This window comes from Pagrus major, chromosome 20 (assembly GCF_040436345.1).
Source record: "Pagrus major chromosome 20, Pma_NU_1.0".
Classification (NCBI taxonomy): Eukaryota; Metazoa; Chordata; class Actinopteri; order Spariformes; family Sparidae; genus Pagrus; species Pagrus major.
This window is the reverse complement of record NC_133234.1, coordinates 25,756,785-25,773,165: the sequence shown is the minus strand read 5'-3', so window position 1 is coordinate 25,773,165 and position 16,381 is coordinate 25,756,785. Positions and strand designations below refer to the sequence as shown.

At 42.1% G+C, this 16,381-nt stretch overlaps 1 protein-coding gene across 4 annotated transcripts in view; it reads left to right on the top strand.

The window, feature by feature from the left end:
* Window positions 1-5,899: 5,899 nt before the first annotated feature.
* The window catches only part of baiap2b (BAR/IMD domain containing adaptor protein 2b), a 73,121-nt gene continuing 62,639 nt past the window's right edge, over window positions 5,900-16,381 (top strand). For all 4 annotated transcript variants that reach the window (XM_073489478.1, XM_073489476.1, XM_073489475.1 and 1 more), the window contains exon 1: window positions 5,900-6,071. In XM_073489478.1, the coding sequence (XP_073345579.1) occupies window positions 5,997-6,071 (75 nt within the window). In that variant the 5' untranslated portion in view covers window positions 5,900-5,996. The remainder of the gene's footprint in view (window positions 6,072-16,381) is intronic.

Below are 16,381 nucleotides of genomic sequence, written 5' to 3'. Positions count from 1 at the left end.
TCAGTGAGGGCCGGTGACTCAGTTTGAGTCGGCATGCAGTATTTATTATATGGCAAAAATAGCAGTAATGCTACAGTGAGACTGTTTTTTAGAGAACAGTGTGAAGCTTTGTGTCAGACTTTCCTGTTTCAACCTGACGATGGCTCTGTGCAAAAAGCTCCTTAAGAAATGAGTTCTCCCTCCACAAAGCCCGGACCTCAACTCCATCCAACACCTCCCCGAGCCAGACCTCACCACCCAGCTTCACTGGTGGATTTCATTAATGCTGTTATGACTGAATCAGAGAAAATCTCTGCAGCCAGGCTCCAAATAAAAGTCTGAAACCAGAAGGCTGGAGGCTGTTAAAGGGACAGTTCACAGCAAAATCAAAAATACATATTTTTCCTCTTACCTGTAGTGCTTTTTATCTATCCAGACTGTTTTGTTGTGAGTTGCAGAGTTTTGGATATATTAAGAGATGTCAGCCTGCTCTCAAATATAATGGAACTAAATGGCACTCAGCTTGTGGTGCCAAAAAATACATTTGAAAACTCAACAGCGAGGTCCCCCACTTAAGATAATCAACAGACCTTTTTATGAGCAATTTCATGTAGGAATTATTTTCTTTCACCTGTATCGACTCATGGACAAGAGGCTGTGTGTCTCTTGTCAAAGTCTTTTGTGGGAAAGGGGCGGGATATGTGTCATACAGCCGCCATCTCTGGCGTTACACAGTTTTCAGTTTTCTTCATATGGTTTGTCTTATATCTTATAGCATCTCTGCTCTCGTCCATGAGTGGAAGATTTCTGACATGAAACTTCTCACAACAAGGTCTGTGGATTATCTTGAGTAACCAGGTCATGATTTCTGGAAAGGGATTTTTCAGAAATGTGATTTTTTTTTTTACGAGTTGAGCACCACAAACTGTGTGCCATCTAGCTGCATTACATTGGAGAGAAGGCAGACTTCTCTACTGCCAATATCTCCAAAACTTGGCAACTCACAACACAACAATCTAGATGGCTAAACAGCACCACAGATGAGAGGAAATACTGTATATGTGTTTGGTTATTGGGTGAACTGTCCCTTTAAGTGAGCATTCATGGTTTTTACATAAAAAATCCCATGTGGGTGTGATGAGTGTCCACATACCGTCCATCTGTAAACGTGTATAAGCAAGATTTTATTTACAAATGAAGATAATGGAGTCTAGATGTAGAAGCTTTTCTTTCTGGCATTTCTTTGTCAGATGAGAGGTTTAAATAAAGCTTATTCAACTGAATGTTCCTATTTATGACCTTGAAGTGTATTCCTAAAAAAAAAAGCCTTCGTATTGACTCTCCATTGTTCAAGAGTCCTGCGAGGCTGAAGTAGCCTGATTTGGTGTCTTTATGAACATCCACTTCACAGTGATGCACTCTTCTTGAATGGACGGGCTCCCATTCTGCAGCTGACTGTGCACTACAAGCTCATTGGTGCTGTGTGGGAGTGGGCGACGCACACAGACAACAACCTGAATGTCAGAGCGCCGCGCTGATGAATCACGGACGGTGGTGAGTAGGACGAGCATGAAGGGGAGATCAAATGCTGCTGAATGGATGGATTCAGGTATGTAGGTGTGTGTGTGTCCTGCCCACCCAGATTCATGCCTACCTGCGTACACCTCCACTGTGCACTGAATATACACAGGAGGAACTGTTTTGTCAAGTCACGTAAGTGTTCAGAAATAAATTGTAACTCGTTCAGGTCTATAAATGCCGACCATTTACTCCATACAGGAATGTTTTTGCTTTCACATCTTAATCAGGGGCCTGAAGAATAAGCTCCTGAACTTTTGACCGTTTGAGTCTAACAGGGTACCATTGTTGCAAATCATTCCCCATCTTTCATTTCCTGTCATCTGACACCTGTTTGCTATCAAATAAAGGCATAAATAACCAACACAAAGTCTTTAAGGAGTCATGTTTCAATCTAGTTGGTTTAGATGACCAGTATGTAGGATTTAGGGAGCTTTAGGAGCAGAAATGATATATAATATTATTATTATTTATCTTGTCATTCATCTGAGACAAAGACTAATTGTCTTTCGTTTCCTTAGAATGAGACTTTGTCGGCCATGTTGCACCTTTATGTTTCTACGGTAGCCCAGAATGTACAAACCAAACACCGTCGAGGGTGATACATGGGGTTTTCCACTGAATACTAAAAAATCTACCTTTAAAAATGTACAAAAACCAAAGTGGTAAAATGACAAGCTGGGGTTTCTATTCTTGACCGGGTGCAGTAACTTCCAGGACAGCCAGGCTAGCTGTTTCCCCCTGTTTACAGTCTTTATGCTAAGCTATGCTAGCCTAATTCTGGCTGTAGCTTCATATTTAGTGTACAGGCAGGCAACTGATTACAACTTATGTTTCTTTTTAGGCAGCGACCTCTAGGGGCTGTAGTAATTATTACTTGTGTGGAGAAGTAGTATAAAGAGAGACATATCTGTACAGGGAGGTCAGAGATGGACGTTTGGGTTGAACAAGCACGGACGTAGTTGAGTTAAAAAGTCAGTTACATAATGAAGGTTTGTTTGAAACTAAAGTTAACGTAGTGATTTTAACCCAAACCATCCAACAACATTTCTGAATCTAACCAAGTCGTTTTCTCACCCTAACCTAACCAAACTGCAACGGCCATAATATTTTGGGAATAGTGATATATTTAATTTAATTTGGGAGTCACTGGCAATCAATCTATTCAATTGTTTAGATATCAGGATGTGTTAGACATTAGAGCCGTTATCAGTCTTCTAATCTAATTATTGTAAGAAAGTGAATAAGCATCTGTCAAAATATTGCTTTGAGGATGTGTCAAGTCCTAATTTTCATGACTTGAATCTGTCTTTCTTTCTACAGGGTCGTGTTAAGGTGAAGATCAGTTCATCTTCAGTTCAGGACATGTAGGAGCATGTCGGAAGTCTTGTCAAGTCCTTGAGGGCAAGTCTAGGTCAGGTCACCAGTGATGTCTCAAGTCCTAGTTTTTGTGACTTTAGTCAGACTCGTGTCCAAGGTTTCTGAATGCTGACAATTAAGATGTGTTGATTTTTACATCATGAGATCAAATCATTTTATTGCACAGACCTAATGATTATTTATTCAAGCTGTGCACCTGTTGCTGTTTTAATATGTTTTTAATTTGAGACTTGTTTTCTTCTCTACAGTCCTCATCTTTGTGACTTAAAGCCCGACTTGAGTCTCATGTCTGCAGCTCTGCTCATTACTGGAACTAACCATAATTAACAACCATTATCTTAATTTATTTCTCTATAATTATACTTCGAGATGGATTGGCATTCATCAGCAAACATAATTGAAGCCCACATTGAGTTGTGCAAACTAATTGTGGGGATTGAATTCTCACAGAGGAGTAAATCAATAGCCTCGCTGACAGTGAGAATGTTGCTGTTTGCTCTGGTAAAGACCAAACATGTCTGATTGATTTTCACTAACCGTCTGCAGTTTGGTCTCCTCAGGATCTGCTTTAATTAGATGTGACAATAAAAAAAACAGTCTGCTCTCATAGTGAGCTGAGGTTACACTTTATTATGCCCGCTGCCACCAGCCCTAAAATATCTCATCTGTTTTATCTCTTTGAAAAAAATGTGTTAAAGGCACGACTGTCCCCTCTCTCTCTCTCTGTCTGGTCTTCTGTTATCTTCTGCTTTGTCCCTGTTTCATAAATTGTCATTCAAAGGGCTTCAGATCGTGATGTGCTAAGATGTGTGGGATTCCCCAACCCACCACACAAGGCTTTGAAATCCAAGAAAAATGTGGCTCCATCCCACTCACACCAACCAGAGCTCCCACTCAGCCAAGAGGAGTGGAGCCACACAGTTACGGAGCAGGGTAAACACATGTTTAACACTTATCTCCGGGTCTAATAAATGTTGCATTGTCAACAAAATAATACCAAGTGGACAATCTCAGCTACTGGATACAAATTAGTAAAATAATTAACAGCCTAGAGCAGCACAAACACTTCTAACGCCAAAGAGCTTCATCAATATTACAGTGACTTAATGTTTCTGTAGATGAAACCATAATGAATACATGTGGGTTCTGGTCCAGGTTCTGCACGGTGCTGCTCAGTCGGGTCCTCTGAATGGTTGTAGCAGAGGCAGCGGCGTGGGCAGCGTGTGACACAACGGAGGGGGCGTGGCTTGTTTAAATGTTATGCTGCATTCAGGGACTCATCGTAAAGCACCGAGATCTCAAGGTCTCGCTTTCTGAGGCTTTTGGTCAGAGTTAGTTGGTAATAATAAGGATGTGAGGATGGTGGCTCGGCGAGATGAAGAAAGGAGAGTGGCAGGAGGGAATACATTACGTAGAATAATTGATGTTTGAGTTAAATTATTAAGAACACGTGATAATTATAAACAACTAATAGGCTAACAGCATCATGAGAAAGTCCAGTTCATGCGACTACAAGTCTTTGGTATTTTGGCAAACTTTCCACCCTGAATACATTTGAGAAAATGCCAAAAGATAGTCTGTCCTCTGCACATCTGAATATGTGATAGGTGTTTGGTTATTTCTTATTTATTTTTTAACAGGGAAGATGGCCACATGGTTTGGGTAAGGATTTTAAAAGACACTTGGTCTGGGGCTACAGGCAGCCATGACGTCATGTTGTTACCTCTCACTGTGATCTTTAGGACCGTACTTCAGCACCACGGGCAGCACCTCGGGTTTATCAATGCACAGCACAGTGAGGTTAATGATACGTCAGAGCCACGGTCAGGAACATAATCCAACTGTCACAAACCTCAGTCAGATAAAGGACCAATGAGTCACTGTCTTGTTTACTTCTGGCGTAGGCTATTTAATCATTTATGAAGTTTCGGTTGTGTTGGTATCTGAAGAAGGTTCAGTCAACCGAAATGTTGTACTGAAATGTCAAAATAAAGTACGATTCCAGGTGTCCAATCATGTGCCATGAAGACCAGTGAAATTAATTGGATTACCTGGTTGGAAAGAAAACCTGCAGACTCTTGGCATAGGTGAGGCGGTCCTACCAGCCTGTCTTACCTTTATCTATCCAAAACAGGCAACTGTCTCCCAGAACTCCTGGGCCTTCAAGGTCCAGTCCTAATGTATGTCAACACGTTTATACAGATTTAATTGCAAAAAACATAGATGCAAATATGCACCACTGATTCTACAAGGCCCTGTCCTGAAGAGGGTCCAGTTTCTGGTTTCAGGGCCTTCGTTATTAAAGGTCCGATGTTGTAGAAAGTAACATTTCCATTTAACATTTCAAACGTCAGTAACGTGTTTCCACTGTCAAAACCACAAAATATAATGTCAGAAAGGAAATTATCTAAAGAAAAATCTCCTCCTGCTTCTTTTTTACTGACTCCTCACAGTAACACAGGCTCTTTCAGTCTGCAGACGTGAAGAAAAACTAAATAGGAACAGTTCATCTTCTCGCTGATGGTCTTGTTTGCTCATGTAGGGCATACAGAGGCATCAGTATGAAACTGAGACTGTTTCATAACCCGTTAAAACGACCTGTAGTAGCTTTAAATAAACTATCAGAGTGAACCTGTGGCCAGGCAGCATCTTAGCTTAGAAACACTGTGCAATGGGGAGTTGATGGAGGCCCAGCAGCTCATTTTGTTCTCCTTAGTAAACCATAAAGTAAACCATATTGCTGACACTTGCCTCGGTCCCATCTCCTCTCGAGGGCTCTCAGACCCTAAGTTCCTGTATTTCCCACCGCCCCTGAAGGCAGCACCGCCCCTCTCGGAGTGAGTCCGCCTCTGCGCTCCGACGCGAGGCACCGACCGACGGAGCGGCTGCGTGGGGAGCCGGTGTGGGCGCAGCGGAGGACTTTCCTATAAAAGCAGGGATCCCACGGTCAGACGAGCTCGTCTCTCTCAGTCACCGCAGACAGGAGCCGACAGCTGTCTTATTCCTCCCGTCACAGTGCGGAAAATCATCTCAACCTCACCCAAAGGAAATCTTAGTCTATGGTTCTGACTGACGCTCCTACAAGGATGTCCCGGACCGACGAGGTGCACCGTATAACGGAGAATGTCTACAAGGTAAGACGCACAGTTTGGGTAGTTTGTTTCCGCCGCCGCCGACCGCGCGTCCTCCTGCCGCGGAGGGACACCTGCTGCACCGGTGGACGGATGAGCAGAGGACGCTGATAGAGGACAGACGGCGGGTAACTTTGTCTCAGTTGACCCGAGAGGTGTCTCGGCGTGTGTGTGGCCACTTTGGTAACACAGCTGTCTGGTTCTGTGTGCTGTGAAGTGTGTTAGTGATGAAGAGATGATGATGAAGGAGAATCCAGGGAAGCATTGATTCTGGAAAATATCCCTGATAATCAAATCCGTCCTCATGGTGGAGGCTCATAGAGACTGATGTTAGTCTACAAAGGCAGCTGAGTGTTTAGTCTGTAAAATGTCAAAAATGTTTAAAGCAATTAGAGACAAACGACGAGCAATATCAAGTGTGAACAATTAACAGAATCGATTAATTGGCTGTGTGTGGACTAATTGATCCTTTTTAGCACCAGTGAATCCACTCCGGAAGCGTCCAACCTCCCCTCCGCCTCTGCCTCTGCTCACAGTGCTTCATTTTCAACAGTGGTGCGAGTCAGACATGTTAAATCTCACCTGCTCCACCTGACAGTTTGCTCCAGGGCAGCTCAGTTCAAGTTGCAGAGGAGAAAACTCTACTGGAAGCAGCTGGACTAGACTTTAACTTGCTGAATGGAGGCAGAGCATTAATGTGGATCCAAAATGTTTCTACTAATCTTCATCTGGGGTCTTTGTTGATGGGAATGAATGAATGAATGTTTTGTTGATAGTTACTTTGCTTCACCTGGACCGCATGTTGGAATTAAGATGCCAGGATGAGTTCAAGTGCAGTCACAGTGAGATGGTAGGTCAGAAGAAGGAGAAAAGCTCATCGCTCAAACTTCTGTGTTGACTGAACGGATCACCTTGCTCTTGTTGAAACTTGAGAGCCAAAAGGTGACAAATGCTCAGGTCGTCCATTGTTATTTCCACAACAAAGCTCCTCTTCAGCAGAAAGAGGCAGGCGGGGGGCGGCGACGGTGGCGGTGGAGAGGTGTTACTCTTCAGTGTCACTGCACTCAGGGCAGCTCTCCGGGCGAGGTAAATTTCAGCAGCGGAAGTACAACAAGGGTTTTCTCTTTTATTAGAGGAAACTTGTCACCGTTCCACACTCCACACACACAAAACACTCGGAGAGCTCGGGTGCCTAAAAGCATTTTCGTATATAGGAGGTGTTGGTGGATGCGGGAGGAGAAGAAAAGGGCACGAGTGCTTACAGAGCCAAAGATGTGTTTGAGGAGGTCGGGTCAGTGAGAGGTCATGGTCGTGTGGCAGAGGCAGGATGGTGGAACTTGACATGAGAACTGTGATGGGAGTCGTTTCAGATTGTGGCCGACTGCATGAAAACACTTGCTCTTTCTTTGAAAAGGCTCTAATGAGGGATCAATGGTACACAAGGAGTAGGCGCCTGATGTTGTGACCTGTGGGAGGTTTCTTTGGCTCGTTAATGAGTGGTGAGAAACCACAGCAAAGAGGAGGAGGAGGTGGAGGAAGATGATGGAGGAGAGAACAGACAGAATCTGCTATAATGTGAATGGACGCTGGTGCTCTAGAGTCCTTACACCCGCAGTCAGTTAGCATGTTTGCACTTCAGGTTTCCTCGTCCTGCAGCCAGTGGGTTTTCAGTTGAATGTCTGACATAAGGTCCTTGTGTAACACAAGCTGAAGAGATTTTCATGTTTTGTTCACTGACATATAATACGTCATCCCTGCAGCGCTCTATATGGTTGATTAAGTGATTAATTGATCGACAAAAATTAATGGGGATGATAACTGATTTGTTTAAATCGTCTATCAAGAAATACATGAAAGACATTCTGTTTCCAGCTTCTCCAATGTGAGAATTTCTTGCTTTTCTTTGTTGTTTGTCACTATAAATCAAGTCTCTTCGGCTTCTGGACTGTTGCCAGGCAAAACAGGCTATTTGGAGACGCTACCTTGGGCTCTGGGAAGTTGTGATGGGTAGAGGTGCAACCATTAGACGATCCAAATAAAAGTAATTGCCAGCTATTTTAATAATTGAGCAATTGTTTCGGTCCGTTTCCAAGCAAATATATCAAACACTTGCTGGTTCCAGCGTCTTAAATGTGAGGTTGCTGATTTTCTTTGTCATTCATGAAGGTTAATAAAGAGTCTTTGGGTTTTGGACTGTTGGTTGGACAAAAGAAGCAATTTGAAGATGTCACTTGGGGCTGTGGGAGATTTTGAAGAACATTCTTGACAATTTTTTTGACATTTTACTGACTAAATGATAAGTTATTGTGAAAATAATTGCCATAGATTAATCGATAATGTAAATGAGCATTAGTTGCAGCCCTTGTGATGGGCATTTTTCACTATTGTCTGACATTTAATCGACTAAACGATTCACTGGAAAGCTAAAGCCAGATTAATCAATAACAACATGACCATTAGTTGAAGCTCCAATGAAAAGAAGGTTAAGAGGGAAAACACAAGAGGATGAAAAGCTGTCAGCAAGAGGACGCTCTGCTATAAAGAGTCGGGTAGGAAAATGCCATCATGCAGAAATGCAGCAGTGGGGTTTCTTCCTGTCATCAGCAGGCCGTATCATTATGGAGTCAGCAGGAGTGAGGAGAAGCAGAGTGCCGCTGCCAGTTTGACCCACTGCTGGGTGCTACTGCTGCTCGCTCCTGTGGCAATCGGTGCTGCAGTGGTGGAGGCCCCTGGGGTGTTTTTGAACCGATACGATGAGGTAGCTTAGCTTTGTCCTGGGCTGTGTTTAGAGAAACTAACAGGTCTTTATTAATTCATCAAAGGCGCAGAAGATGAAGAGGCCCAGAGGTGCCAGCTCCCATTAGATAACACTCAGGTCTGTTTCTCCACCGAGGAGGGAAGGTAGAGACGACAAATGTCAGCGATTAAATCATCCGGCATCAGGGACATCAATTACAGAACACAATATCACAATAAAGTGTCAAGCAGAAAAGTACTCTGAGTGCATTCCTCTGCCAAGGCTGCTCAGTCCATATTCAACTTAAATGCCAGAAAATGTTTGTGAATTTTTAATCTGCAGTAACGGCAGGTCTGAATCTACATCAAAGACACATGTTCACCTAAATCCTGTCCGAAAAAATAGGGTTTTCTTACAGAGTCATGAACATTGACATTGTAAAATGCTACCTCAGAATTAATTGTATGATTTGATTTAAATTGCTCAGTGGGTAATAACGAATGGCTAAGAGAAAAATGGCTACCAGATATTGGAAAAAAAAGTCACCTATGATGAGTCAAAAAACAGCAGGACTCCTCAAAATGGTTTATGTACCAACTCTTTTTAATATTGGATGAAATGTGTATTATTTAAATAAATAAATAAAACGTCTGTCTGAAAATTGGCGAAGCCTGTACCGAAATAATATTCTTAACCCAAGTAATCCTGGCAAAAATGTTTTGCTCTTATCTCGGTGTTTATTAGTTTTGAATCAAATTTAATTGTTTTAACAGCCAAATGATGGCAAAAAAAATCTGTGATAAAACAACCCAATCGCCAGAATAAATGTTGGCAGTGTATGTTCCTACAGATTTTTTTTCTACTGTATATGTATGTAAACACTGTGCTTATGATCTGGTTAGGTTTAGGCACAACAAACAGTTGATCAGGGTTAGGAAAAGATCATGTTTTGGCTTAAAATACTAATTTTTTGCACCACAAACATGACTGGAATTTGTCCCGAGGTCCCCTTTTAAGAATATCCAGCGGTGTCACACTTACAAATGTTGAAACAAAATCCCACTGGCTTGGCAGCCTCACCTGTAACGAGAATGACAACAAGATTTGATATTTTAATAATTCTCCTCAGCAGCTACCATTGAGCAAGGAGGCTTCTACAGATGATTACAAGCAGGAAAAGAGTTTGTTTGAATTATTTCAGTGCTTTTAACTATATGAACCGAGCATAATGACCCTTCTCCGGTTAAACACTGATTTTGTTTTCCAGCAGCTCCGCATGCTGTTTGTTTTCTTTGTTTGTTCGACTATTAACTGCCAGAATACAATAACTCAACAACAGAGGACCGAAGCCATAACCCCACAGAGATGCTGAATGTAATTTTGGATGACTCACACAGGCGGATGCGAGTGTGTGTGGGCAGTGTCTCACGACTGCGTATGTGTGTGTTTAGCCTGTTTGTCAGCACCCGTACTGTACTGTAGAGTGGCTGGCACTGGATCTGGCTCTGTAATGTGTCGCAATTTTCCACCAGAAGATGCAGATAATGAAAGAAATTCCCCATTGGGTGTGTACTGAGGCGTCAAAGTAAAACATCCCTCTGGATTCAGTTCGCTGAAGTTTTAGATGCTGCACAGAGATGTGTGTGTCACCCCCTGTCAATGTGGGTAAACAGTTTCCTCAGGTTGTTGTGGTTGCTGAACAAGCACCATCTGTATGTTTGTTTAGGAGTGTATTCAGCCAAGTGTTGTAATCCCAACAGTGCTGCAGGCTACGTTTGTTGAATGTAGCTCGGGTGTCAGGGCAAGGCTGGTTTCAGTTGTGGTTGATGGAAGGAGTGGATTTAAGACAGATCAGCCGGTCAGTTGATTGATAATCGTGCTTTCTTTGTTCTGTTTGTGTGTTTGTGTCCTTCTATCTTCCACCCTTCTCGTCCTCCAGCTCCTCATGGAGGATCTTGACGTGTTCAAGGCCAGATGATAATCATTGATTATCTGGTCTATTATGGTATATGGAAATTTAGGTTGTGATTGCTATATACATCGGTGTGTAGTACTTTTTCTGAAGAGTCAACAAATAAACTGCTTATTTAAAAATAACCAGATGGGAATGTCAGTTTTTCGATAATTCAGTGGAAGAGCCCGATGGTACTTGATTTTTGGGTCTGATACCGATATTGGGGAGCAAAAAAAGAAAAATATCAGGCAATATACATATTTTTTGCAATGATTCCTCAGTTGTGGTTATCAGACACTTTGTGGCAAAGATATGTGACAGAGACGGGGTATTTTTAGTTAAACAATGAACTATCATTTTAGGCTGATATTGTCTAAGATGATATTGCACTGAAATGGTTATATACGTCACTGAGAATTTAATAATCATAAATTACCCCAAGAATCTTTTTTTGTGCTTTATAATCTCTAAAAAACTTTTCATATTGGACAACATACAAGCCAATACTGACATATCTGTGACAGGCCAATATCAGCCATTAATATTGGCCAACCAGTATATCTGTCAGGCTCTATTCATTGGATTAAATGCCAAAATAACACTTTGGACATGCATCAAATCGGTGAAAATCCAACATTGCCATTGAGCAATCCTGCTGTTTGAGCTACAACTTTCACTAATCTTTGATTTATCTGCAACAATGTTGAAATAAAACAAATCATATCCTCATTGCAAATTAATTGTGTATTAAAGTAAAAGTAAAGTTTTCAGCTTGTCCTCTGGGCGGTAGTGATCCAGGTTCACTGTCTCTCATTGTGAAACTAGTTTCTGACAGAAGCTGTCAATTTAAGGGTCAGCAGCATTATAAAAGGTGTATAATATCAATCTATTCCTAAAATGACAGGAATGCTGTTTTAGTATTGCATAACTGTCACTGGGGAACATCCTCAAGTGATTGAAGCCATAAATGCTTTCATAAATATTGTCATATTTTCAAGTCCAATCTCTGCAAGACACGAGACTGTGGCAGCGCTCGTAGAAGCCAAAACTATTTGTTCTCAAGGGAGGGATTTTCGTCCAATGTGTGGGGGGTTGTGAGTAATGCTGGAGAACACTTTATCCCCACAGTCACACAAGTACAATCTGTTCAGGTTTTTTCTTCCCTCTAGAGCCTTTTCATGTCTTAGCCCAGTGGGCAAAATACAGACAGTTACAGTCAACAACAGGAGTTTCCAGCTGTTTTCTCAAACATACTGCAAAGGAACTTCTATACAGTAAAATTCATGTAGTTTGTACCATGACCACAGCCAGTATTTCATAAGATTTCACCCTGGATTCTTGTTTGCCATCTTATCAGAGTCATCGCCTGTCGGTTGTGTGTTCTCCAGCCTATAAGGTAGCAGACAGCTGTTGTTGCATGTAGAGTCCTGCAGGTGAGAGGCAGGGCATCTGTTGGGGAGAAGATGAAGTGCAGCAGTGAACGGACAGGGGGATTGGCAGAAAGCTCCATCAATATTCCCCTTCTTCCCTCTTTGACCCGAAGAAAAGATGCATTAGTGTCATATGCAACGTCAGTACCCACCAGGCTTTGTTCATGTTTGAGGTCATTTGAGGTGAAACCAAGCCTCTAGTCTTTGCGCTCATGTGTAAGGAAGCATATCGAATCTAAATGCTCTGCCAAGGCAGATTTCTCCAGTGTGATTGTTTCAAACCAGTGATTCCTCCTCTCTGATTAGTCACACTGCTTTCACCTCTTTTGTCTCTGTTCGGAGCTACATCGCCGGCTTTGTGCTTCTGTCCCTGCAGAATATTGTGCCTTCTCATGCTCCAGGCTTTGTTCTAGCCTTGTGCCTTGTTACTGATCTTCGGTCAGCAGCAGTGTTTGCGAGCATTGTCGTGACACTGTTTGACAGTGTTGTGGGGTGTATGCCTGTGTTACATAAGAGGGGAAGAGTGCAGGTAGGTAGCAATGGATTCAGTATTGCAGTCGTTCACTGTAATGTGATTAAGCATATTGACGATCTTATTGAGAATCATCGCCAGTGGAAGTGTTTGCACATTCATGTTAATTCGAACAAATTGCGCGCCTTAAGGAGACGGGAGCTAAAACAGAGTGTTTCAAAGGGCTACACTGGACTGTATGAGAAAACTGATGTGTTTTTTGGGCATTAAAGCATGTAAACCTATTATAGTAGTAACCCGAAACAAAATTATGAACCCGAAAATGAGCAGAATATGTCTCCTTAAGATGGCAGGGGCAGGGAATGTTTCAACACTATATATTATTGTGCACATTTGGTCAGTTATCTGTGAGATAAGAAAAGTACACCAACAAGGAACAAAATGTACCCAGAAAAATGTGCTGTATTCTATTCTAATGTTTGTACGTATACAGGGTCAATTCACCATAACAGCTCTGTATTATTCATAGAAATACATAATGATCCATAATGTCTCAGAGTTGGCACCCTCTTTTCGTCTGAATCTAATATTTGTGTTCAAGCACAGACTGGACTCGAAGTCAACATCCAGAAGGCTCGAGCTCAGCAGGTCCAGGAGTGTGCGGCGCTATCCTTCTATTATTTAGATTTTACTGCTCTGTTACGACACAGCTTTCATAGCTGTCACACAACATAACTGTTGGCATCTGCTGCGTGTGTGTGCGGTACGTCAGCAGCCTTTAACACATCTGTAAGTTATCTAATATGAGCTGGAGGGAGATCTGGGATGAGAGGTGGAGGCTGTCAGGGAGAAGGAGGTTGGCAGAGGATGAAAGGAAAGTTACTGGGACGGATCTCCAAAGGGAGACGGAGGATGGAAGAGAATAAATGAAAGCGGACTGAGGAGACAAAAATGTGGAGCCGCTATTCTTTTCTGATTAATTAGACTGAAATTAATGGGGGAAAGGCCTGAGAGGCAATATGGTGCACACCATATTGACATACACACAGCCCTGCTTGATGTACAACACATGCTGGTGTCACATACATGCAGACACTCCTTCATATGTCGTGTCTTTGCACAGGAAATGTTGCCAAAATAAATCGCTCCCTATCATTTTTATTTTTGAATAATGACCTTGCCAGTAACATTTGTGAATGAACATCTCGACGTGCGTGTTCCCGCGAGCATATGCTCATTCGTGTGCACGTGTGTAAATGAAAAACGGGTTGTGACGATGAAATAGTTGCGTAACAATGAGGCGATGACGATGATGATCACCTTCGTTCGCATGATGGCGGAGGAGACTTCCTCTCTCACCTCCTCGCTCTCTCCTCGCCCACCACGCCGTCAGCTTTCCTGTAGAATGAGATGAACGTGAGGTGAATAAAGATGGGCTGCCCTGTCACGGGGGGGAATTCCTGCACTTCCATATATGGTGGCGGAAGTGCCCCCTCCCTCCCGTCTCTTTCCAAAGCTGCATCTGTGGAATAGGGGGCGCTGACTCTGCCTCTGCTCGCCTGCACGCAGATAAGAGCTCATCTGAAAGGGAAATTGGCTGAGTTCTCACACATTCATACGCACACAAACTCTCTCTCGCACACACACAGCGGATAGGCACTGAATTTCCATCTCCTGAGGGCGTTGAAGCAGTGCAGCTTTAGTGTGGTGATTGTCACACTGACTGAGCAGAAGCAAATAATGTCCATTTTCAGGGAAACAGCAGCAAAACACTAATGGACATTATGTATATACATCAGCTTATCGCTGCCACATACAGTTTATAACGCAGTGGGGATCTCCAGTGGCTTCTTCCACAATGGCAATAATGTTCTCCACCGGGTGTTATTTTGATGCACAATGCATCTATGCATGTGTATGTTTGGGTGTATATGCAGCTTATGGTAAATGAGGTATATTGATGAACATATGCTTGCTGAGGAGCTAAAACGCTATATATCTATAAATCAGAGAAGAAAAAAGTGTAAATCAAATTATTAGTTTATTGCTGAGGCGATAGTTAAAGATGGCGTTTTAATTTACTAGATGATACTGAGGTGTTTGTCTTTGCCATTTATATGAATGAGCGGCGCCCAATGACGGTGTCAACACAAACTGAACATTATATGCATCATAAAAGTAGACTTTATGGCGGTATTGGATTGCACTAGATTGCACAGGTGTATCCCATGAAATCACCACTGACTGTTTGAGAGATTATGAATCCTCTGCACAGCAGCATAGTCCATCAGTTCAAGGCAGATCAAAAGCAGGTATAAAGTGAAAGAAACCAAAATGAGAAATGGGTTTGCTGCACATCAAAATATAATATTGCAATAACATTTTAGATGGATCCAGTGCAATATAACTAACTGACAACAAACTGTTAGGCTAAATTAACGGGCAGCCATATTTAATTACCATACAAGGACAGCTACTTGTTTTGTCCATATGTCTTATAGATACCTGCGAGGTGATATCTTGCGATCTTACCAGGCTTCAAGCTATGCACTTGTGTCCAAACCAATCGGTGTCCAATGAGGAACTGAAAAAACAACAATAATGGCAACTCAAGAGGTTAGCATAGATTTAGCTGTAGCATCAGTTCTGGGGGTATTGCTTAATTGAAAGAAGAGCAAAGAATGACACTGAAGCCTTGTTTGGGATAGACATCAAAATACACATATCATAGGAAACCGTTTTATTTTCATCTCAGCAAGTGCAGCAGTTCATAGGAAAATAAAAAGTATAAATATGCCCTATTTCAATCTTACAGAAATCCTCAAAGAGATCCCAGATCTGCACCAAAAACTTGTTACTGCCGGGTTTATTTGCAATCTGTTACTTGTTATTTCAGAGGCCTGGCTCATTTAATTTACAGCCAAACATAAAAACATAACATTATTGTTGCAATAAATAACACAAGCTTTCAGCCAGAGGCCCGGCTTTACTTCATCCTACACTATTAATGTGAACTCAATATTTTATACATTCATACTGAACAAGTAAACTATATCCCTCCGACTTTGCTTTGTTAGATGACTTCACAAATGGAGGATGTTTATGGGTTCCTCTGCACCCGTCGCTGTGCGGCAAAGCTGCCTGGAGGCATCTGCAACAAGCTGCCTTCAGTAATAAGCTGTGAATGAGCAGCTGCGGTGAAACGGCTGAATCTGAGTGCAAGTAGAAAACACCTGAATTATTACATCTATTCAAACTTTTACATAAATTTCTAACATTATTGTGCTTTCACTTTGCATGACTGCTTCATTAAGTTTGCAGCATGTGTAGCTCAGAAAGGTTTTTCTCCTCCATTTTGTTGAAGCCATATGCTTTAAAACAGAGCTTTTTATACTTCGGGTTACGTAATATATAAATAAATTCATGAAGAAAAGATTAATGCACTCGAGGTGAAGCCATCAGCAACCTCCAGTCTAATCAATTTGCGCTGTTTGGAAAGTTTCCGTCCGGGTTCATGAGAATAAAAACAGCTCTCTCTTTATCAGTAGACATTTGTGATAAAGCACACGGCAGCACAAAACAGAAGGACGTGTGGAATGTGGCTTTAACCAAAGAATCGACTTTGTTAAACTGCTACTGTGTAAGATAACAAAGAGCACACACATACTGTTCGAACTGATGCACCCAACCATATACTCTATTATTAAGTTGTTATTTGGA